We start from the raw sequence: 23,924 nt of genomic DNA, 5'->3' as shown, positions 1-23,924 counted from the left end.
TCGACAGGTTCTTGGAACTTGTAACTTTAAACAAAATGATATATAATGAAACCAGTTTCACCCTAGGGTCTAGGCCAGTGATGGCGAACCTATGACACGCGTGTCAGAGGTGACACTCGAACTCATTTTTTTGGTTGATTTTTCTTTGTTAAATGGCATTTAAATATACAAAATAAATATCAAAAATATAAGTCTTTGTTTTTCTATGGTTGCAAATACCAAAAAATTTCTATATGTGACACGGCACCAGAGTTAAGTTAGGGTTTTTCAAAATGCTGACACGCCGAGCTCCAAAGGCTCGCCATCACTGGTCTAGGCTAATTGATATTAACAAGAGTTAAGTTCCTAAAGCATATTTCTGGTCAGAAAAACACCTAACTTCTAAATAAAGACCCCAAACACTTCTCATATTAACCATTGAAGTAAATGTAAGCTATATATACATTTAAGAAAGATTAATGAAAAAAAGACAAAACAAACAAACAAACAAAAAAAGATTAATGGAAACAAGTAAGATCATTATTTCCAACTGCTTATTCCCGTTTAGGATCACTGGTGGCCAGTCCAACCCGACAGCTCAGGGTGCAAGGTGGGACCCCACCCAGTCAGGATGTCCTTCCATCGCAGGGTCACCCACACCCGTGCCCACCCTCACTCTGACTGGGACAGTGTGGATGCACCATTCACCTCACATGTGCATCTGTGCACGTCATTGGGATGTGGAAGGATCTCCCCTCCCCCCACACACGGGGAGAACGTGTAAATTCCACAGATAGTGAGCCCAGCTGGGAAACATTTTTCTTCTCATCAACATTATAACAAAACTAGGGGCCCAGTGCAATAATTCGTGCACCTTGAAAGGAACTGTGGGCTGTGAGGCTGCGGTGGGCACAGGGGCGGGTCTCCCCCCATCCTCCGTGCCCCCGCCCGGCTCCTCCTGCTGTGGCCCCCGGTCTCCTGTCTGTTGGCAGCCCTCCTCCCGCCACAGCTGCTCTCATGCACCGGCCCTACTCGCACCCGCTGACAGCACGGACTGATTGGGGCCGGCGCCAGCAGCAGGTATGAGCGGTGGCTGCTGCCCCGATCACCCCTCAGGAGCAAGGGGAGGTAGAGAAGCCCTCAGGGGCGATCGGGGCCAGCAGCCGCCGCTCATACTGACTAACAGCGCTGAGCGATTGGGGCTAGCACTGGGCGCCGGCAGTGGGTGTGAGTGGGGCTGGTGCCGGCAGCAGGTGCAAGTGCCAGGCGGAACCACGGCGCACAGGAGCAAAGAATTTTCAGTAACCCCCAGAGGCTTGCCCAATGACAGCGACCAGCACCCCACCCTGCTTTAGTCTGGCACCCCTGTCCACCTGCTCCACTATCCTGCTGCAGCCGATGCCCACCATGTTCCACACGTGCCCCCTGGTGGTCAGCGCACGTCCTAGCGACTGTTTGTTCGGTTGTTCAGTTGTTCCGCCGTTCGGTCTATTTGCACCTTAGGATTTTATATATATAGATGACATTGAACAAAATGATATTATTTGTAATACACATTTATGAATGTATTTTGATTTATTAACTCAAATGTTACGCAAATCAGCAGGTAGTTATCTGTGTTTATTAGCATTTTAAACAAGCTTCTTAGCTATAAAGAAGTCTTTAAGGTACTTCATTTGGAAAATTCCAACTGAGATAAAGATTAATGTTTGTGCAAAAGCCCACCATAAAACATTGCTATTTGTGTCTTCACTGGTCATTCGAAAATTTTCTTCACGATCCTGTACAGAAGAAAAATAGGCAGGTTTAGTTTTTAGTTTCTTTTTCTTTCTCTCTCTCTTTTTTTTTTTTTTTTTTTTGCTGTTGTTGTTAATCCTCACCCAAGGATATTATTTCCATTGATCTTTTTTTAGAGAGAGTGGAAGGAAGGGAGGGGTGGAGAGAGAGAGGGTGGGGGATTGAACCTGCAACCCAGGTAGATGCCCTTGACTGGGAATTGAACCCACAACCCTTTTGTGTGGGGGCTGAAGCTTTAACCACTTAGCACACCAGGGCAGTTTCTTAAAGAACTTACTGCATGAGTTTGAGGGGAAGGTGCTGTTTGCATTCAAAGTATTTGATATAAAATAAAACACATACACACAATACAAACAAAAACCAAAGTATTTGATGTTTCTCAATTAGTATCTTATACCAAAGTGTCATCTCTGATTTTCTAAGCCAGCTGTGGTGTTAGCAAAGACAAGGATTAAGAATCAACCTTGTAAGACATTTTTGTATTTTCGTGTAAAATATTAGGTATTTGATCTATTACTTTATTTGTCACTGTTAAGCAGAGTGAACATTACCCAATAGTTGTGGATTTTCATGGTTTGAATTCTTACTTTACTTTAAGCTGGACTCTGTGTCAGCACACCTGCCCTCATCTTATTTTCCAGATGAGGAAACTGAGGCCTAGAGATGACACCAGGGTAGTGACTGGTGGAGCATATGTGAGCCCTCATCTGACCACGGTCCATGAGCGCAGTGACCCAGAAAACCCGTGCTGTCACAGGAGCACAAGTGAGACTGAGGAAGTGGGCATACTTAGCCTCTTCGGACCCGTGGGCTGTCTTTGGAAGCACTCATTTACGTATTCATTCTGTAAACTCATACCCCTAAGGTGAATGGCTGCAGCCTCCAGTCCTAGAGGAACCTGCTGTCCAGGGGACAGAATGGCCCTTCCCCCACACCCCGAGTGTCCACACCGTGTGGCTCAGGGAGAAAGACCAAGAGTTTATTCTTTCCTTGGTTCAGGGACTTCGTCTGTGGAATTACGTTCCTGGCAGGAAGAGATAAAAGGAGCTGAACAGGCAAACTGACCCTTTGATAGTTTTGTTCTTTGACTATTTGCTCAATTTGCTCAATTAGATGTTCAAGCTTGAAGCTAACTTCATTAACTTTGTCCTTGGCTTGAGCAATGGCAGCATCGAGGTCATGTTCTCCAACGCGGATGTCTAAGTGGATCCGCTGTGCCAACAGTGAGAAGGAAGAAGCGCATTTTAAAAGAGCTCCCCTTTCTCCTTCTCTCCCTCTGCGTGTCCTCAGTTCCTCTCTCCTTCCTTTCCCCCCTTTTAAGAGCAGGCAGCCCCGCGTTCTCCATCTCCCCTTCCCCTCACTGCCACTCTGTCCCCCGTTTTACTCAGCAGTCCTCTGTAATAATAATGCACAGAATGCTCATCTACTGACTGCGGGACTTACACCCTCCTGGACCTCAAATTTACTCTCAGGCAAATGTGTTGGGTGCTGAGAATGTGATTACTCCCAGCAAAGTTTCTTTACACACAACTGAGTTTCTGATGCTAAAGTACACATTCTCCTCGTTAGTTCTCAGCACATTTAGGAAATAGCCAATCACCATCTACCGTGAAGAGTTTTATTTATTGGAATTCCATTATTAATTCACCCTCAGCCCTCACTTGTTTTCAAGCCTGAATAATCACAGTGCTTTTAACCTCCCCTCACAGTTCTTACTCAAGCCCTTTAATCAACTTCGTGGCGCTCCTTTGAACCCCTTCCAAGCTTTCCAGCTCCCTCTGTGGTGGCAGCGCTGAGATCTGGGTGCAGGACTTTAATAAGTCTCTAGCCGGCCCGGGTGTCATGGCTCTGCATACTGATGTCATGCCTGAATAGTGCTGACACTGTGTTCATCAGCAGCGACGTGGGGGCGGGTACTTACCAGCTTACTCCCTCCAAACGACACAAGCCGTGTGGAATTAGATTCTAAGCAAATGATGTGTTCGCCAGGTGAATGTGAAGTGAAATAGAATGTTCCTTGTGGGCCATATAACTTTGACAATAGTACCTAGGATGGAGGATATCCACAGTGTAAGCTTATTATTCTCTAGTTGCCATTCTTACAAATAAATCTCCTCTGTATCTAGTAAAAAGTGTGCAATTCCTAAAGAAGAAATCCAATGGCCAGCAAACATGAAAAATATTCAGACTTCCTAATAATAAAAAAATACAAACCACAGTAGGATATCCTTGTTTGTTACCAGGTTGGCAACAATTTAAAAGTGCTCAAGGGCATATTGAGAAATACTATCTCCAAACACTGTTTTGGGAATTGAACAACCATACTGGAGAGCACTTTGGCACTATATATTGATTATTAAAATGGGTGTAACCAATGACCCAGTAGTTCTACCTATGGAAATTTACCCTATAGAAATGCACATGTAGATAAAGTTATATGTAAAAGGATATTCAGTGTGATGTTATTCATAGTAGCAAAATTACATTAAATTTTAAAAAAATCTTCATCTGAGCATATATTCATTAGTTTTAGAGAGAGAGGGAGGGGAGAGAGAGAGAAACATTGATGTGGGAGAGAAATATTGATCAGTTGCCCTCTGTACGTGCCCCAGTGGGAATCGAACCTATAACCCATGTATGTGCCCTGACTGGGAATCAGATCTGCCACCGTGTGTGTGTGTGTGTGTGTGTGTGTGTGTGTGTGATGATGATGTGTGTGTGTGTGTGATGATGATGCTGCTGCTGCTGCTGCTGCTGCTCAACCAACTGAGCCATCTGGCCAGGCCAAAATTGCAATTTTGAAATAATTTTAACACCTTTCAGTGCAGGGGGTTGATTAAATTCAGGCAAAGCCAAATAAAGAAACATGTAGTATTAAAAGAGAATATTATATATTACTAGAGGCCCAGCGCATGAAATTTGTGCACGGGTAGGGTCCCTAGGCCTGGCCAGCAATCAGGGCCGATTGGGGCCTTCCTTCGTTCTGCACTGCCCCCTGGTGGTCAGCACACGTCATAGCAAGTGGTTGAACTCCCGGTCAGTAGAACTCCCGAGGGGACAATTTGCATATTAGCCTTTATTATATAGGATATTCATATCTGTATAGAAGGTGTCCATCATATCCTCTGGCAGAGCAGCCTGTGTAAGATCCTCTTTTTGTAAAAGAAGCATCATTTGTAAAAGAACACATACACATATATGTTTCTGTGTGCTTATAAGAGAATTGTAAAGAACACACACCAGATTGTTAGGTGGTTATATTTGTTGGGGAACTTTGATTTTTCTGTTTATTTATATATTGTTTGGGATTTTAAAACAGGTATAGGACTTCTAGTCTGGCATATAAGGAGCTTAGAAATTGTCATTTTGTCCTAACAACAAGTAAAAATGTGAACAAAAAGAAATCACTTCTTAGATCTGCCAGAGAATTGAGGTCACAGGGCAAACTGCTGCCTCCAAAATTGGAGAGAAGAACAAGCAAATACAAAGATACAATTTACCAGAGAAGAACCTCTGTGGGAACCAGTACTGGGTTCCCTTCACCCATTACATCATGTGCAGCTTACAACAATTACAAGGCACATTAAAAGGCAAGAAGACACAGTTTGAAGAGACAGAGCCAGCATCAGAATCAGATTCAGACATGCTGGGATATTGGAATTATCAGAACAGGAATTCAGAAAAACTATGACTAATATGCTAAGGGCTCTAATGAAACAAGTAGACACTATGCTAGAACAGATGGCAATGCAAGCAGAGAGGTGGAAATCTGAAGAAGGAATCAGAAAGAAACTCTGGAGTTAAAAATGCTGCAGCAGAAGTGAAGAATGCCTCTGATGGGCTCCTTAGTAGGCTGGACACAGCTGAGGAAAGAGTCTCTGAGCTTGAGGGTAGGTCAACAGGAACTTCCAAAACTGAAAAGCAAAGAGAAAAAAGAGGGACAGAATATCCAAGAACCATGGGACAACTGCAGAAGGTGTAACAAACGCATAATGGGAACACCTGAGGGAGAAGAAAGAGAGGAACAGAAGAAATATTTAAAGCATCAATGACTGAGAACTTCCTCCAAATTCATGTCATATGCCAAGCCACAGAGCCAGGAAGCTCAGAGAACACCAAGCAGGATAAATGCCCAAGCATATTATGTCGAAACTGCAGATATTAAAGATACAATCATGAAAGAAACCAGAGGGGAAAACCCTCAGGAACCATCAAGTAAGTAGAGAGGGGAGTGGAACAGTGTTGAGAGAGAGAGAAAAAATCGTGCCAACATGGAATTCTGTATCCTGCAAAATTCTCCTTCAAAAAGATTTCCTCGGACAAACAAAAATTGAGGGGAATTGTCACTGATAGACTTGCCAGGCAAGAGATGTTAAGTTCTTTGGAGAAAAAGAAAACAATATAGGTCAGAAACTTGGATCTACATAAAGAACAGAAGAGCATTAGAGGAGGAATAAGTGAAAGCAAACTTTAAAATTTAATTTTTCCTTACTGACCGAACACATAACAGCAGTAATGATTATAGTTTATGTATCAGTGACGCAAGGGAAGGAAGACTTAGGGATACCTAGTGATTATAAGGCACGTGCTGTACTTGTGAAGTGGTAGGACGTTGTTTGAAAGTGGACTTGGGCCGAACCGGTTTGGCTCGGTGGATAGAGCGTCAGCCTGTGGACTGAAGGGTCCCAGGTTCGATTCCAGTCAAGGGCATGTACCTTGGTTGCGGGCACATCCCCACTGAGGGATGTGCAGGAGGCAGCTGATCGATCTCTCTCATCGATGTTTCTAACTCTCTATCCCTCTCCCTTCTCTGTAAAAAAAATCAATAAAATATATTTTAAAAAAAGAAAAGAAAGCGGACTTAGACTAGTTGCATATATATATTGCAAACACTAGGGCAACCACTAAAAAAATGTTTATAAAAAAGTGTAACTGATGATTCTCTCTCATCATTGATGTTTCTGTCTCTCCATCTCCCTTTCTGAAATTGATAAAAATATATGAAGCCTGGCTGGTGTGGCTCAGCGGTTGAACATTGACATATGAACCAGGAGGTCAGGGTTCGATTCCCAGTCAGGGCACATGCATGGGTTGTGGGCTCAATCCCCAGTGTGGGGCATGCAAGAGGCAGCCGATCAATGATTCTCTCTCATCATTGATGTTTCTGTCTCTTTCTCCCTCTTCCTCCCTCTCTGAAATAAATAAAAAATATAAAAAAAATATTTTATTGATATTTTACAGAGAGGAAGAGAGAGGCATAGAGAGTTAGAAACATCGATAAGAGAGAAACATCGATCAGCTGCCTCCTGCACATCTCCTACTGGGGATGTGCTCACAACCAAGGTACATGCCCTTGACCGGAATCGAACCTGGGACCTTTCAGTCCACAGGCCAACGCTCTATCCACTGAGCCAAACCAGTTAGGGCAATAAAAAATATTTTTAAAATATTTTTTTAAAAAAACATCAATGAGAACAGCTGCCTCCTGCACACCCCGACTGGGGATCAAGCCCCCAATCCTAGAGTGTGCCCTGACTGGGAATCAAACTGGTGACCTTTGCATGGGACAACGCTCAGTCCATTACGCCACACCAGCCAGGCTTGATTGGGAAATTTTATTAAATAAGACTGCATTCAAAGGTCTGATTTTACAATTGATTTCTGATTTTAAGTGAATAACAGAGAACTCTGCTCTGAAAAAGCATTGTGACTGCTGGTTATCACAGTCAGTGTCTGAGCTTTAGTTTCATGTCCAGGCTCTGTATCGTCTACTCCCAGTGGATAGTCAAGTCAGCACACCCTCCGAATGCCTGCTGATTGGTGTATTGGAAAAAACACACATATGAGTTTAAATATCATTGTTGCCACTTGCTGATGGTGAGCTCTTGTCTGTCATGTAGCCTCTCAGAACAACAGGTTTTCTTCTACAAAATGGAATAGGAATATTGGACATGGAGTAGTGGGAAATGGAGCACAGAAGACATGTTTGTGTGGTACATGTGCATTGTTGATGTGGTCTGCCCTGCGTGCGCATGCTGTTCTGTTGGGCTATCAGTCACATGCATAGGAATGGACGCGTGATTGGGGCCAACTTAAGAGGACCCCAAGCCCTCAGTGTCTTTGTGGGGGTGCTGACAGGTATCTTACTAGTAAATGGGGATCTGATCTTGTACGAAATATATTTTTATTGATTTCAGAGAGGAAGGGAGAGGGAAAGAGAGATAGAAACATCAATGAAGAGAATCATTGATTGGCTGCCTCCTGCACGCCCCACACTGGGGATCAAGCCCACAACCCGGGCATGTGCCCTTGATCGGAATCGAACCTGGGACCTTTCAGTCTGTAGGCCGGCGATGTTCTATCTACTGAGCCAAACTGGTAGGGCATGCCATTTCTTATCATATTCCAAACGGAAGGGCTATCCTGAAAATAAGGCCTGAAGGTGAGAGTTTTGTCTCTCCTAGGCCAAGAAGAGGGCTGAGCATATATTAGCCCGTGATAAAATTTGTTGGATGTTTGCAGAATGAACAGAAACATATCTCCTCTCTTAGGAAATTGTGCTTTTGAAGAACAGACCTTCTCTGTCTTAATAACAGTAAACAGATTTTTCTGTGACAGTTTTTAGCCCAACTAGGGTTTGGGTTCTGGTTTTAATAAACCTTGGAGACAGTTCCAGATTGCTCCTGAAGGACTACTGGGAAAGAGCAAGAGACCTGGACGCTGGTATCCCGGGACAAGGGACACGGGGGGTGGGGTGCAGGGAGGACAGGTGACTGGAGGTGGGAAGGGTCCCAGTGAAACTGTTATGAGGGAGGTGCCAAGTGCGCCAAGAGAAGAACGCTACCACAGGCAAGTACCAAGTGTCCAGTATCCAGTTGGAATGGAGTCTCCAGTGACCCAGCTCCAGCCTCCCCATGAGAGGGGTGTCCTATGTCTGCCCTCAGCTCAGGCCCAGGTGTTCCCTAGTTTTCAGGAGAATAGGAACATTGTCCTGCCTTCACCAAGTACCTCCGCAGAGAGGAGGTGCCTGTTCTACAAGGCAGTGCTGCACCGCCAGCCTGCACCCATGAGCACCGCGCAGGACCACTCCAGTCCAGATGGAAGTAATGCCCGCAGCTGTGTTTGAGTTACTGGCTGAGCAGGTCAGCGCACCTTGAGCTGCATGGTCAGTAGTGGACACCCGTTATATCCATTGTGCAGACGGGAAAGTGGAGGATCAAAGCAGGCAAGTATCCTGCTCAGGATTCAGCTTAGAGGCAGTCTACACTGTAACTTGGCTCTGATTCCAAAACCCATGTTCTGTCCCCTTGATCGAGATGCCTGTCTCGCTCCTTCGCTAACTCCCAGGGAGACCAGGCAGACCCAGAGAGCCCTGCCAGCACTCGAGGGGGAAGTGTCCTGTCTGGCCAACACGGGGGAGGGTGTGGTATGTGGCCACGCAGAGCAGACGAAGCCTGGCCCCTGCAGAAGCATTGGGACGCCTTGACCCTGTGGGTGCCCTCTGCCCAGCAAGCCCAGCCAAACTCAGTTTGCGTTGTTTCTAAATGCTCTCTGTCCGGGCGTCGCCTAGACGAGGCTCACGAGAGCAGGCACCTTCTCTGTCTGCAGTGCCTGACGGAGCGTGAGAAGTGTAAGTGCTGCTTAGTGAGTGCTCACCCAGAGATTGCAAACGTTTGTGGGGATACGTGCCTTGTGAACTTTAGCGACGGAAACATTTTAGTAACAAAATGTAAAGAATGTTTTACCTCCTCGTTGTAAGTTGTAACCGTCACAAAGAGCCCCAGACCAGGAGCAGATTCCAGGAAGTCCTGTCTGCCCATGTCCCATTGCTGTATCTTGAAAGTGCCTGTTTGAAGTGTGAGACAAGACAGGTGACAGAGTAAATGGGAGGTGCGGTTACACATGATTGCCGACACACGCGCTTGTGTTTGAGCGTGACAGTATGTTGTTTCTGAGCAGTTTACACCCTGAGTAGGTCACGTGGCAGAGGCGGAAAACTGGAATATGTAGGAAGGTTTGAGCGCTGGGTCCCGTCTCTCTTGTCTGCAGTGGTTTCGCCGCTCTGAGCCTGCATTTCTGTGCAGTGAAGTGAGGAGGGGACAGTTCCTAGTCCTCTGAGGTCGCAGCCATGGGGCTGTGGGGGAAGGTAGCCTATGAAGCTTTCCATCAGAGCATAACTTGGCCTGGGTCATGCAGGCCCCCCTCCAGCACCTTCTCAGTGGTTCTGCCTCAGTGTCCCCCTACCCCCAACGTACCCTGAATACTCCCGGCATAATTCCTTCTTCAAGCTTAGGTGTGTTCATGCCAGATCCTTTTGCCTCCAAAGGCTCCTACTACAATGTGGGTTGCTGAAGGGCCCCCCACCTTCTCCCTTTAGGGCCCGATCAGCATCATACGGCTCAGCTTTCTCCTCGTAGCCTTCAGAAGTACGATATGAAGGAAGAACTAGCTAATGTTGGTTGGAAAAGATCTAACAGTACCTTATGTGTGCCAGGTACTGGGTTAGCATTTAACATTCACTATCTCATGCCTTCTCACAGCTGCTTTTAGGAAAGTATTTGTATTCATTCATTCCCCCAGCAGTGTGACAATACGTAACAGCACCTTCCTCGGGGAGCCTGTTCCAGGAGCTGAGGACAGAAGTGAGCGGAACAGGCAATGGCTCTGTCCCGAGGAGCTCTCCTGCAGGCAGTCAGGCAGCGAGCAGGCAGGGGCCTAATGTCGGGAGTGCTGATGCCGAAAGAAGCAGGCGGAGGTAGACAAGCTAGGGGAGGGCTTGCTGACATTGAGCACAGCCGGAAGGAAAGGGGAGTAAAATACACAATTTTATAATATTTATACTTAGAAATGTAATGTGAAAATTATATTTCTGTCACACTCAGTGCTAATTATGTGCCAAGCACCTTTCTAAGGAATTCACACATATAATCTGAGTTTTAATGACAACATTATGTAGTTAGATACTATTTTTTTATTGATTTTTAGAGAGCAAGAAGAAGGGAGAGAGAAAGAAACATCGATTTGTTGTCCACTTACTAGTATTTATGCATTCATTGGTTGACTCTTGTATGTGCCCTGATCGGGATAGAACTCAAAACTTGGTGTATCAGGACAATGCTCTAACCCAGTGGTCGGCAAACTGCGGCTTGCGAGCCACATGCGGCTCTTTGGCCCCTTGAGTGTGGCTCTTCCACAAAATACCACGTGCGGGCGCGCACGTACAGTGCGATTGAAACTTCGTGGCCCATGCGCAGAAATCAGTATTTTGTGGAAAAGCCACACTCAAGGGGCCAGAGAGCCACATGTGGCTCTCCAGCTGCCGTTTGCTGACCACTGCTCTAACCAACTGAGCTACCCTGCCAGGGCTGCTAGATACTATTCTTACGATGATTTTATACATGTTGAAACCAAAGCATAGAAAAAGCGATTTGCCAAAGGTCACGTACCTAACACGTGGCAGACTCGGGGCTCAGACCCAGGCAGCGTGTCTTTTCCTCAGCACCACATGATGCAGGGCCCGCCCCCCCCCCCCCCCCCCCGGAAAGGTCCTCCTGTGCAGCAGCACGGCAGAGGTCCTGGGCCAGGAGCATGCCTGCTGTGTGAGGAACAGCAGAGTGGCTGGAGTGAGGTTAGCGGGAGATGAGGTTGACGGGATAGCCAGGGCCAGACCAGGGAGGGCCTACAGGTCCGTTGTAAGGATTTGGGGAAGCAATTGGTTGGAGGAGTGAGATGCTGTGGTTTTCATTTTGAAATTTTCATTGCGTGGAGAAAAGGATGAAGAGGATCAGGAGTGGAAGCGGGGAGGCTGTCGAATCCAGGTGGTGTGGACCAGGTGCTAGTGTGGAGGCTGCACAAAACGCTGGAGTCTGTATTGCTGTCCCTGTTATTCAGGGGAACTCAGTCTCAGAGATAGAGGCACAGCCCAGAGCCACCCAGGAATAAGCTGCGGAGGCAGAATTACCACCAAAGCCACCTGCTTCGAAAGCCCAGCACGTCTCCAGTGCACACTGCCTTCCTGGGAGGGACCCGAGGTGAGAGCCCCACCCTCACGCAACTGTAGGGGGCAGCTTTGGAAAGTGGGGCACCCTGGGGGACAGTTGAGCGAGCATTTCCTGGGACGAAGGCTGCAGCCTGCACCCTGAGTGACTAACCTTCAGCATCTTGTGAATAGACCTGCCTCTTCCCTTTGGACGTCTGCTGACTGTATACTCTGTCGTTTCTAGAATGGTCCACCTTAAGGTCTTTAAAAAGTATCATAGATGATTCTGGAAAAGATGGGCCAAGTCTATTCCACCCTCTTCCTCCTGCTAATTACAACTGAGCACCAGGCAGCTGTCAGGAAACTCCGGAAGGTGGAAAACCAAGCTCACTGGCTAAGGACCTCATGACTCAGCACGACTCAGCAGTGCAGTTTGTTTTCCCTACACCTACGCGTCCTTACCTGGGAGCTAGAGCAGCTGCAGACCAAACCAGAGAGAGAGAGAGAGAGAGAGAGAGAGAGGGAGGAAGAAGTGAGAAAACCCACTCACAACACGTCTCTCCAACCGAAGGATCTGCGACAGGTGATCCCGTAGGGTGGAGCCCTCCAAGTCTGCCTGCCCTGCTCCAGAGGGAAGAAATTGCTCCCTCCCCCTGGACACTTCCCATGTTGAGGTAGGAGATGCCCACCCTGCAGTAGAGGACGGTAAAGGGGCAGCATCCCACTTCCACCCCAGAGCGCTGAGGGAGGATTGCCCAGAGGAGGGAGCTGGAGAAAGGGACCTTTAAGACCAGTCTGATGTCCTGTGCACACTCCTGAGCAGCCTGTGCTGCAGCAACCAGGATCAGCGTGGCCAGAGTCTGAGAACCCACCTGTGGTGTGGAATGCTGCCCAGGATTTAGGTTGGCCGGCGTGTAGCACACAGCAGGGTAGACCACAACAGTAGTGCAAAGTCTCTGAATCTAAATGGGTTGGCTGCCTACTGAAACAGTAATTAAGTGGAATTCAGAGTCATACATAATACTCAGCTGTCCAGGATACATGACATTACAGAATTCCCCTCCACACCAAGAACCAGGAAAATCTCAACTCGAATGAGAAAAGATGGTTAAAGACACCAACATCAGAATGACATAGATGTTGGAATTATCTGACAAGAATTCTAAACAGCCGCCATAAAAATGCATCAACTAGAAGTTGAACACCCTTTAAATAATGGAAAAACAGGAATTCTCAGCAAAAGAGTAGAAGGTATAAAAAGAAAAAGTGGACACAGAATAGGAAAAATACAATATTTGACATTGAAAACTTACCGAATAGACTCACTTGTAGACAACCGAAAAAAGAGTCAGTGATCTTGAAATTAGATCAATAGAAATAATCAAGTCTATTCAATGAAAAGAAAAGAGATGGGGGAAAAGAGCCCCATGAACCTGTGGAACAAGGTCCCAGAGGAGAGAAGGACAGCCACGCCTCCGAGATGCTGCAGGACCAGCCCAGACCACCCAGTCACGTGCACATGGCAATGCAGCGAGCCATGCGACCTTCCTGGTGTCCTAGTGCATGGGAAGTATGTGTGCACTGTGCTGCAGTCCCAGTGTGTAACAGCATATGTCTAAAAAGCATGCATACCTTAATTAAAAATACTTCAGCGCTAAACATGCTGGCATCATCTGAGCCTTCAGCGAGTTACAATCTTTTTGATGGTGGAGAGTCTTACCTTCAGTTTGTAAAAAATGCAACATCTGCAAAGCACAGTAAAGCAAATTGGAAGAAATGATGGCTGAAAACCCCACATCTGTTGAAAGAAAAAAGCCCACAGATTGAAGAGGCTGAGTGAATGCAGGGCTTTCTTGAATAAAAGAACACAGCCACGTGGCCACCTGGAAGCCTCTGCCAGGTGTCCCCTGGTCCACGCTGTACCCTTCCCACAGCCCACACACCTGAGATGGTTACCTGGCCTCAGCGGAGACAGCATCTTTCCACCACCAAGGTGCTCACCCGTGCAACTCCCTTTCTGCCTGCCTCTGGACGGGGTGCCCCTGCTCTGCCAGTGGTTGCCCCCCCCTCCCTTACCCTCCCCTGGGACTTGGCTCTTGTCACTCTCCCACACTTGCCCACTCCGGGTCTTGTCATTGTGCCGGCTGCTCTGTGGCCATCCGTGTCTGCACTCTGAGGTTCTGGAGCACAGGCACATGCTGTGTCCTCTTCCGTGGGCTTGGGGCCTGGCAGTCAGCCCAGGGCAGCGTCTGGCTCCAGGGTGGAAGCTGGGTAAGGCTTTGGGGCGGGGGGAAATGCCCCCCAGTACATGTTCAATGAAGGGTTTTGAATGACTGTCAGTGGCCCATTGTTAAAATGCCAGTGTACTTGGCACACTGCCTGAGTAATCAGAACAAGTGAGGTGGTTTCTGTTTGCTTTCACCATAACCCCCCAGCCCCACAGCCCCCCTGGGTGAGAGGGGAGCCTGGAGGGAGATGTCATGTTCCTTAGTTACCACCAGATGGCAGAAGAGAAGCATGCTGGGCACAGCCTGGGAGAGCCAGCCTCAGTGTGGATGGAGCTGCCCAGGGACAGAGCTCATGTACAGGGCAGGGACAGGCTGCCTCCTCATGCTTCTCACTGCTTGGCGAGACAGGGGCAGGGGCTTCTGGCTAGAAATGAACACGTGGGCAAGACAATGAACTGCATGCCTCAGTTTCCCCATCTTGTAAAACCAAGATAATAAAGGCAAATATCTTAGGGTATGAAGAGTGATTAAGCCCTGGCCGGTAGCTGAGTTGGTAAGAGTGTCGTCCCAGGATGCCAAGGTTGTGGCTTTGATACCGGGTCAGGGCATGTACAAGAGTCAACCAATGAATGCATAGATAAGTGGAACAACAAATTGATGTTCCTCTCCCTCACTCCCCCTCTCTTCCTCTCTCTCAAACATCAATAAATAACAACTTTTAAAGAGTGATTTAATATTTGTAAACTGCTTAACACAGAACTTGACACATTGTAGGCTCTATGCACGTCTTGATACATGATTCCGGACTGTATCGTGGGCTTCCAGTGTGCAGTGTTTTTGTGAGCTCCCTGTAAGCTGGTACAACAGTCCCCACTGCCACAGGCAGGAGGCTGAGGCCCCAGGGCCCAAGCGACTCCTCTGGAACCACCCCGACAGCGAAAGGCTGAGCAAACGCAAACAGCGCGGTCCCGGAATCGAGGGCCTTGCGCCCTCACCACAAAGTACGTTAACCCCACAGCCGGGACTCTGTACACAGCAGGCGGGCCAGCCTGACTGCCCAGGCACCCTTCCTCTGGGTGTCCATTCAGTGGACACTGGCTGAGAGCTGGGCTCGTGCAGGCCAGTGACCCCAAGCACACAGATGCCTCTCTGGTCTCCCGAGTGCAGTGCAGGCCTTGTTCAGGCTCTCGTCCCTTCCTGTGACCTGATGTGCTTGTCCCTCCCCTCCTGACCTGTCCTTGAGGCTGGGGCCCTGGGCACTTGACTCAGTATTAGAAAATAAAATGCATCCATTGTAGGGATTTTAGGAAGTAAAAATCCCCGCTATGAGTTTTCTGTGCTCAATGTGATCCTTCCAGACCCTTTTCCTATAAGTACAAATTATATATTTTATAAAAAAACAAGATGATACTGCCCAGCCAGTGTGGCTCAGTGGTTGAGCGTCCCCTATGAACCAGGAGGTCATGGTTGGATTCCCGGTCAGGGCACCTGCCTGGGTTGCTGGTTCAGGCCCCAATAGGGGGTGTGCGGGAGGCAGCTGATTGATGATTCTCTCTCATCATTGATGTTTCTATCTGTCCTTTTCCTTCCTCTCTGAAGTCAATAAAAAATATATTTTAAAAAGATGAGATGATACTGCACCTACTATCTGTCACTTGATTTTTCCACCCTATTTTGTGGCCATCTTTCTAGATCCTTAAACGCTCTTCTATCACCTAAGTTGAGATCTGCTAAGAGCGGAAGGAAGATCGAGAGCTGAGTGCAGAGTTCTGCAGACAGGAATTGGGCGTCTGGTGGTGTTGGACGCATGAGTAAAAGCGTGAAGGGGTGGGGTCAAAGGCCCCGTCGTCTGGTTGACCCCTGGTAAGACCTGGGCATGGAAAGCAGTTGCTCTTGAGTCGCTATGAACACAGAGTGGTCCCTTCTAGAATGCTCCAGGTTCCCCAGGGAGCCTTGGCTTTCCTGTCACCTGTGACCCTTTCTGAGATGGCATGTAGGGGGGAGGGCAGGCAGGTGCGGTGTGGCTGAGAGGCAGTGCATACGCACACCACACCTCACACGCGCCATCAGTGTATTGCTCGCCAGTTCACCTGGTCAAAACATGGTCAGCATCACAGACGCCCTGCCACTCACCCCTCCCAGAATGCAACCGCCACCCGACTTCTGAAGACAGGTTACTCCTGTCCGACTGACCCCCTGTAAGTATGTGCATGCGTGTCGGCACCTAATCAGCCTGTGTTTGTGAGGCCCGTCTGCTGCCCAGTGCTTCGCTCTGCATAGGGGGCTGCTGTTTTCCAGCGTTACAGGTAGTGCCGCCATGAAGCGTCTTGTGCATGTGAGCACATGCGTGCGTTTCCGTGGGGAACTTGCTGTTGGCCTGGGTCACGGGTGTGCCGGTGTTGAGCTCCCGTGGGGGCCGTGCAGTGGAAGTCCAGGCCGGAGCCTGCGAGGCTGCCCACCGCGTGCTGTTCTCTTTCCCGTTTGCATCCCTGGAGTGCGCCTCTCACAGGCTCTGCTCTGTGTTCCCTGAAGACGCAGGGAGCTGAGCCCCTTCCGTCCTCGGGTCTCCTCTCTAGTGGGCATCTGTCTGTCTCTGCCTGATTTCTGTCCCAGCCGCACGGGACAGTCCTCCGTGCTGGGGAGTCTCTTCACACTCATTCTCAGGTACTTGTCACGGTTTCACTGAGGACTGTGATTGGAAGTGCCAGTGTCCTCAGAAACTGTGGGCATTGGAGGGCGAGGTGTCAGCAGACGGAGCAAGCTCCCGGGCGCAGAAGCACTTCCAGCCAGGAGGAGCTGGCCCGGCCCTGGTGGACACTGCGTGCCCCACACCACACGCTTCGCAGGGACCTGGGACCTGCCCCAGCCGGGAGTGAATGGTGAGGGGACAACGCCCAGCTCCTTTGGCTGGAGGTGGCCCAAACTCTGTGGGTATCTCTTCCAACGGTTTTTTTTTCTTTCTTTTCTTTTTTCTGACTATGTTTTAATGTTTTTAAAAAAATCATGGCAATACATATAACAAAGCCGAACATTCTAACCATTTTAAGTGTGCCGTTCAGGTGCATTAAGTGCACTCACATTATGGTGCAGCCACCACCATCATTTCCAGAACTTTTCCATTACCCTCAACAGAAACTGTCCTCATTGGAGGCACGCCTCCCATCCCCTCCCCCAGCTCCTGGCGAGCTCTCTTGTGCTTTTCGCTTTTGAATTTGCCTCTGCAGGGACCTCACGGAAGTGAGACCAGACAGCATTTGTCTTTGTGACTGGCTGACTGTACGGAGCGTGATGTCCTCAAGGTTCATCGTGTTGTAGCAGGTGTCCGAATCCCTTCCTTTTATGGCTGAGTAATACTGCGTCGCGTTTTGTTTATCCAGTCACCTGTCGCCTGTCGGTGGACACTGGGTGGCTTCCAGCTCTTGGCTGCTGCGAGTGCTGCTGCTGTGAACTTGGGCGTGCAGATCCCCGAGTCCCTGCTTTCCGAGCAAAGTGATGGGTCATGTGCGCATTATCATCTTATGTTCCTGAGGCCCCAGCTCAGTCTGAGTCTGGGCTTCACTTGAAATCTCACCTCTCCTGGCTTCTTTCTCTGGTTCCTGGGAGAGCTCCTCCTTATCTATCACTTGTACTTGAGTCCTTGTCTCAGGGTCGCTCCAGAGAGCACCCAACCTCAGACACCCCGAGGTGTGGTGTGGTCTTCTGCGAAGACACGAATGGGAGTGATGATCGATAACAATCCTTTACTTTTTCCTACTGCCTAATAAGTTTTGCTCTACAGAAAAAACACACAGCAACCCTGGTATATGGCTGAGTGCAAGTCCTACCTGGGACCTTTGAAAGGGAGCAACCAGGAGCAAACGCATTGGTCCAGAATTCTAATTATCTTTTGAAAAATATACTTTTGTTTATTTCAGAGAGGAAGGAAGAGGGAGGGAGAGAGAGAAACATTAATGATGAGAGAGAATCATTGATTGCCTGCCTCCTGCATGCCCCACACTGGGGACCGAGCCTGAAACCCAGACATGTTCCCCAACTGGGAATCGATCTGTGACCTCCTGATTCGTAGATCAATGCTCAACCACTGCGCCACACCAGCCAAGCTAATTATTTTATTTTTCATGATCACTGTGCTCCGTGGCACCTTTCCATTGCTCTCAGTGCCTGCCTTTTATAAGGGACTAACAGCCTTGTTTTAAAAAGAAAAAAGTGTGTGCAAGGACCAGCAAGTGGTTTTAAAACTCATCCAGCTGGCAGCCGGAACCTACACCGAGGCCCCTCCAGAGTTCCCTCCCAGCTCCTCCTCTCTCCCTGAGAGACCTCTCTCCCTTTCTTCATTCAAGACAGTCGGGAATGTATTAGCAGAGAGCATTACTAAGAGAGCTAAGAGAAGCTCTATAAAAATGCAGAGTACTTTTGACCCTGAAGCTGCTAAGCAAATTCAGAGCAACTGCGTTTGACCCCGGCGCCCTGGACTGCGCGGTGCTCAGCTTCTGTTGTCACCCTCTCAGCTCCCAGGAGGGGACTGCCCACCTCTTCTCTGCTTCTCAGGAAATTTTCTTCCTTTGGGAGGAACATGAGCCAGAGTTGCAGCCACACCTGCTTCTCTAGTAGCTTAGGGCCGACACTGGGAGGCCAGGTGACAAGGTCAGAGACAGAGTCCGAGAGGGTGGGAACCGACACTGACAAACACCTGCGGCTGCTCACCTCCTGCCAGGTGTCCTCCAGGGCAGGTGTCCCTCCAACGTACAGATAAGGAAACAGCTCAGAGTCACCAGCTACTGGGCAACAAAGGCAGCTGCAGAGCACGCCTCGCTGACGCCCAGATCCAGTCTCTGTTCCCTGTGGGGGCGGCGGCCAAGCTCTCACATTCCCCGCAGTCTGTGTTTAGTCCCAGTGAGCAAACCACACTCCCAGGTGGGTTTTGATGCCTGGCTCCGAGGTCTCTCTCTGGCACTCTCGGCGGGTGTGTTTCAATGGACACCATTGGCCCTCAGAGCTGTGAAGAGAAGCGAGTGCTGGCTGTGCTCTTCCTGGTCTCAGGGCCCTACAGGCAGCCAGGAATACGTCGAGTCTGTTTCTCCCTTTAGGGTGACCTAAAAATTAAATGTAAGTGTCCTCTGGATCAGCTTTTCTTAACCAAGTGTGCTCATGATCAAGTGTGCACCAACAGAAATTGGGGACTTCACAGGTGGCGAAGGTTTTGTGATGGTTCAGTGAGCTGTGGGGGGAATGTGGAGCCACTTCCTGACGCTGGCAGCACAGGCGGCCGAGCTCTGGCCCACAGCAGTCGGGAGCGTGTCCACGCTGCAAGCAGGTGAAGTCGGCAGGTCCTCGCTTCAAACACGGGTTTGCAACACACAGTGAACACAGCAGACAGTAAACAGGAAACACAACTTTTTCATAACGGGTTTTAAAGCAATGTCTAAGAATTGTATCTTGAGGTATGCTGTGTAGTTACTTGGCTGCTGATTAGAGGCATGGCTGTAGCGAAAGGAACATCATCTGAGTGTGTGCTCAGATTCCTTCCCACGAGGTGCCGAAGAGTCAAGCAGGAAGCGCGTCCAGGCATCTTTCTAGCACTTGACCCACCGTCCCTTAACTCTCGGGAGACTGGTTTTCTGAACTTCCGTTCACATGTGCGTGTCTTTCCATTCTTTTCCTTTCATTCTTCCTTATGTTAAAAGTGTTTCATTTGGAAGCAATGTATCCTTGTTTTGTTTTTAAACCCAGTGGATTTGTGTCTTTTCCTTGGAGCTTTGTCCATTGTCACCAAGTGCAATATAAGATGGATTGGGCTTCAGCCTACTTTCTTGCTGTTTGTTTTTTGTTTGTCCTGTTTACCCCTTCTTTCCTGCCTTTTCCCATTGTTCTCTATTAGCACATGATACATTCTGGGCTTTAGGACCACATTCTCTGTTAAAGAACAATCTAAGCATGTGACCTGACACGTGTCCAAGTTGCCCCTGTAGCTCCAGTAGACTTTGGACGCTGACTAAATAATTGCTCCGGGTGATGGCTCCAGAGAGGACAGAGGGGAGAGCAGAGCCAGAGGCTTGGGCAGGCAGGGAGCAGGGGCAGTTGGAGGTAGGGAGGACCAGGAAGGGGGTAGACCCAAAGTCCCTGGGGGACCAGGACTAAAAGAGGCCCCTGATTTGGGAGGAGGGGCTGGCCAGACTGAGGTCTGTGCTCCTGGCAGCTACAGAACACCGCTGGCCTCCTTGACCTCTTGCCTCATACGCTCTAGTCCAGTGGTTCTCAACCTGTGGGTCGCGACCCCTTTGGGGGTCGAACGACCCTTTCACAGGGATCGCCTAAGACTATCAGAAAACACATATATAATTACATATTGTTTTGTGATTAATCACTATGCTTTAATTATGTTCAATTTGTAACAATGAAATTGGCGGTCACCACAACATGAGGAACTGTATTAAAGGGTCGCGGCATTAGGAAGGTTGAGAACCGCTGCCTAGTGGGTCAGGTGATGCTCGGGCTCACTGCCAGCGAGAGTGCCCTGGGCCAAGTCCATCCAGCTTGTGGGCCTCAAGGCAGCAGGCGCAGGGGGAGGCAGGCTACTCCTGTTTCTCTTACTGCCCCGCCAACCCTTCAAATGCAGGCGGAAAGGCTCACAGGTTCCTGGGAAAACGATCACCTACCACTGAGCATCCCTGCGGTGAAAGAGTTGGGGTCAGGGAAGTGTGTGGTTGAGTCCTACGAGCTTTACAGATACTAATTCAGGCATCATCACAACCAAAATAAATGGTTGTCACTATTATTTTATGCCGTTCACACATGAAGCAGAGAGGTTAAATCGCTTGCCCCAGGGCACACAGTTATTGGGCAGCAGAGCTGGGACCTGCACCTGGCGGTCTGTCACACTCCGCAGTGCCAAACACAGCCTGTGTCCACCGTGCCAGGACCGCCGTGAGGCTCTGACACCAGGGCTTCTCTGTGTCTGCTTTGCAGTTGACTCATCCCCAAAGTCCGTCCCGGCCACACCGCAGTCTCTTCCTCTGCCCCTAGCATGGGGTGTGGTTGGGCTTTTTGCAGGATGGATATTGGTCTTTGCGATAGAACTCTCCAATGTGGAGGCCAAGAAAGCAGGAGAATCTGACACCATGCACTTGGAGTGAGCTGCACATGCGCGTGCACGACCAGCACCGACAGGGAGCAGCCGGATTCGAACCTGCTCCTTTCTTTCTTTGTTTGCATGAAAGTCAGGGCATTTGATGTTGAATGCTGGACATACTGGGTTTTCTGTGCAGCCTTGAGACCCTGCACGTGCTTCCCTCTCAGCAGGCCAGCAGGGCGTACTGGGTGGGGAGTGGGAGCGAGCAGACGTCCCCGAGATGGAGGCAGGTTTCGTGGGCAGCGGGCTCAGGCAGCAGCGTCAGGCCCCTCACCTCCCCATCCTGTGAGACATGGACATTCAGAGGACGTGTTAGCATCTGCTGTTTTGTCTGTGTTACTGGACCCGTCTAGAGCCCTCACATGTCTTTGGAGAATTCAGCCGTACTTAGCAGAACTGAGAGCATCAGAATCTTTTCCTGAAGGGAACATGACGACCAGAGAAACAAATCCAGCTTGCATTCTGTGGTGTTGCCTCTGGGCTTCCTGTTTACCAATTATGCAAGTTGCTCTCAAACTATTTCATGTTGGTTTTGCATGACTTGGTAAACTGTCTCAAGAGAAAATGCACAGCGTGACACTCACTGCCCACAAAGTATACCTCAGGGCTGGCGTGCGACCACAGCATGGCGTCCCTCCCGAGTTCAGTGTGCAGAGCTCACCCACCTACCTGTGATCAGCGTGTCACTGGGAATGTCTTCTATGATGCACTTCTCCTCTCGCTCCCCGGCGTGGAAATAAAAAGCAGTTGAAAGTGAAAAACAGGAACTCAAAAGAAACGCTAGCACTCGCATTTCGGTTGCTGTAGCCACTCCCGGTAGCACTTGCTTTGAAATCGATCGCAAGGGATGCTGCTGAGGGAGTGTTTGCATTCCATCCCACAAGTTTGTAAATTGATTTTTGTGAGAAGTGACATGTGGTGGCTGCCCTTGGGCAGGTGACTGCAGCAAGTCCCAGGGAACAAGACACCTGTCCCCTGGGGCCTGTCCAAGCTGATGACATCAGAGTGCCTTCTGATCTGTTGTTTTATGGGTTTCAAAGAGTTCTAATGGGATGAAGGACCATGCGGGCCTGGGGAACCAAAGTGCCACGCCCAGCAGATGCCCGGGGACCAAGCCCACATGGCCATTTCCTGGTGGTCGCCACTGCTTGGCAGGAAGTGGGGAGCAGGAAGTGAAGCCTGTCCTGGGTGGAGGGCATCTAGAGGAGGGGGACGGGTGGAAGTGTGGCCGGAGGAACAGCCGGCTGCTGAGGTGGGACGTGCTGGACTTGGAGGGCTCGCCCTGAATGCGACTCCTTGAGTCTGTTTCCTTATTTGGAAGAAAGTGTCCAAGTCTCCCAGTGCGAGCCATTATAGGTCCCTTCAGTTCTGGCAGCCAGTGTCTGTCTTGAGCTTTACTTTTTTTATTTCTTTTTTTTCTTTTAATTTAATTTAAATTTTTTTAAAAATTCTTATCCTTGCATACTTATAGACCAGTGGTTCTCAACCTTCCTAATGCCGCGACCCTTTAATACAGTTCCTCATGCTGTGGTGACCCCCAACCATAAAATTATTTTCGTTGCTACTTCGTCACTGTAATGTTGCTACTGTTATGAACCGTCATGTAAATATCTGATATGCAGGGTGTATTTTCATTGTTACAAATTGAACATAATTAAAGCATAGTGATTAATCACGAAAACAATATGTAATTATGTATGTGTTTTCCGATGGTCTTAGGCGACCCCCAAAGGGGTCGCGACCCACAGGTTGAGAACCGCTGTTATGGACCCACAAAAAGTTGCAGAAACAGTACAGAGAGGTCCCATGTGCCATCGCCCAGCCCCACCCAGTGGCCACGTTTCCCATAACTGCATCCTGGAACCGGAGTGGACAGGGATTGCACTGGTTTTTTTAGCATCTTTTAAAAAAAGGTCTTTGTCTGCCAGATCTGCCATTAGATCTTTTTCATGGGCAACTCTGTTGACTTATTCTTTTCCTGAATGGGCCATACTTCCTTTTCTTTGTAACCCCTGATACTTTGTTGCACACTGGCTATTTGGGTTGGATATCGTGGTGACGCTGGAAAGCACCTCCTCCCCCTCCCAGGGTGTGCTGTTGTGTTACTGTTGTGTCAGTGCTGTAGGTTGTCTCTGTCAAGGCCACCTGAGGAATAACCCTAAGGTCTCCTCAGGTCTCTCCTGGGACGCCCCGGGCATGCCCAGGCACTTTCTAGTGTTCCCTGTATGCGCAGTTGTTTTTAAATACCTTCTCCTCAGTGTTTGGCTCTGAAAGGGGAAAAAGTGAAAAATTAAGGGGGAGGCGAGAGAAAGGGTGCCAGCTGTTTAAATCTCCTGCAAGCCACTTCCACTGGAGAGGGCAGGGCTTGTAACCATGGAACACCGCGCCCCGCCTCCCACACGCCCCCCCCCCCCCCCCCCCCCCCCCCCCCGGGGTCTGCATCGCTGTGATCAGAAGCACCAGTCACCAGGCAGCTCACAGATCCCTGGGAGACAAGACCCTGTGTGCCCACCTGGGCTCCTGCAGGCTGCACGTAGGCTGCTCCAGGAGCAGGTACGCAGCCGCCTGACCCTGGCTGGAGTGGGGGACGCGTAGCTGCTACTGTGCTAAGAGCTGAAGTTGAGCAAAATTCACCACAGTTTACCGTCCAAGTCTTCCCCTGGGAGTTGCTGGCCGTCCACAGACTCCAGCGCTCCAGGACAGTTGCATCAGACAGATGCTGGCGGTGGACCCGGTGGACCCGCGCCTCCTGCTCCCCCAGCGGCCCCGGTCTTGGGTTCCTTTGATATAAATAAGACACTGGGTAACGTGT

At 49.2% G+C, this 23,924-nt stretch overlaps 1 protein-coding gene across 1 annotated transcript; it reads right to left on the bottom strand.

The window, feature by feature from the left end:
• Positions 1 to 1,594: 1,594 nt before the first annotated feature.
• Positions 1,595 to 21,923, bottom strand: LOC139007789 (transmembrane emp24 domain-containing protein 11). Its single transcript, XM_070411389.1, has 5 exons — positions 21,782 to 21,923; positions 9,522 to 9,622; positions 3,698 to 3,823; positions 2,842 to 2,988; positions 1,595 to 1,760 (listed from the first exon to the last, which is right to left on the bottom strand). The coding sequence occupies exons 1-5, from the start codon at positions 21,903 to 21,905 to the stop codon at positions 1,611 to 1,613; spliced, it is 648 nt and encodes a 215-aa protein (XP_070267490.1). The 5' UTR covers positions 21,906 to 21,923; the 3' UTR covers positions 1,595 to 1,610.
• Positions 21,924 to 23,924: the final 2,001 nt, after the last annotated feature.

The sequence above is a fragment of the Myotis yumanensis genome, unplaced genomic scaffold (genome assembly GCF_028538775.1).
Source record: "Myotis yumanensis isolate MYYU_CA2020_CCGP unplaced genomic scaffold, mMyoYum1.0.hap1 SCAF_1, whole genome shotgun sequence".
NCBI classification, from domain to species: domain Eukaryota; kingdom Metazoa; phylum Chordata; class Mammalia; order Chiroptera; family Vespertilionidae; genus Myotis; species Myotis yumanensis.
The sequence above is the reverse complement of the archived record's forward strand: the minus strand, read 5'-3'. Positions and strand labels throughout refer to the sequence as shown.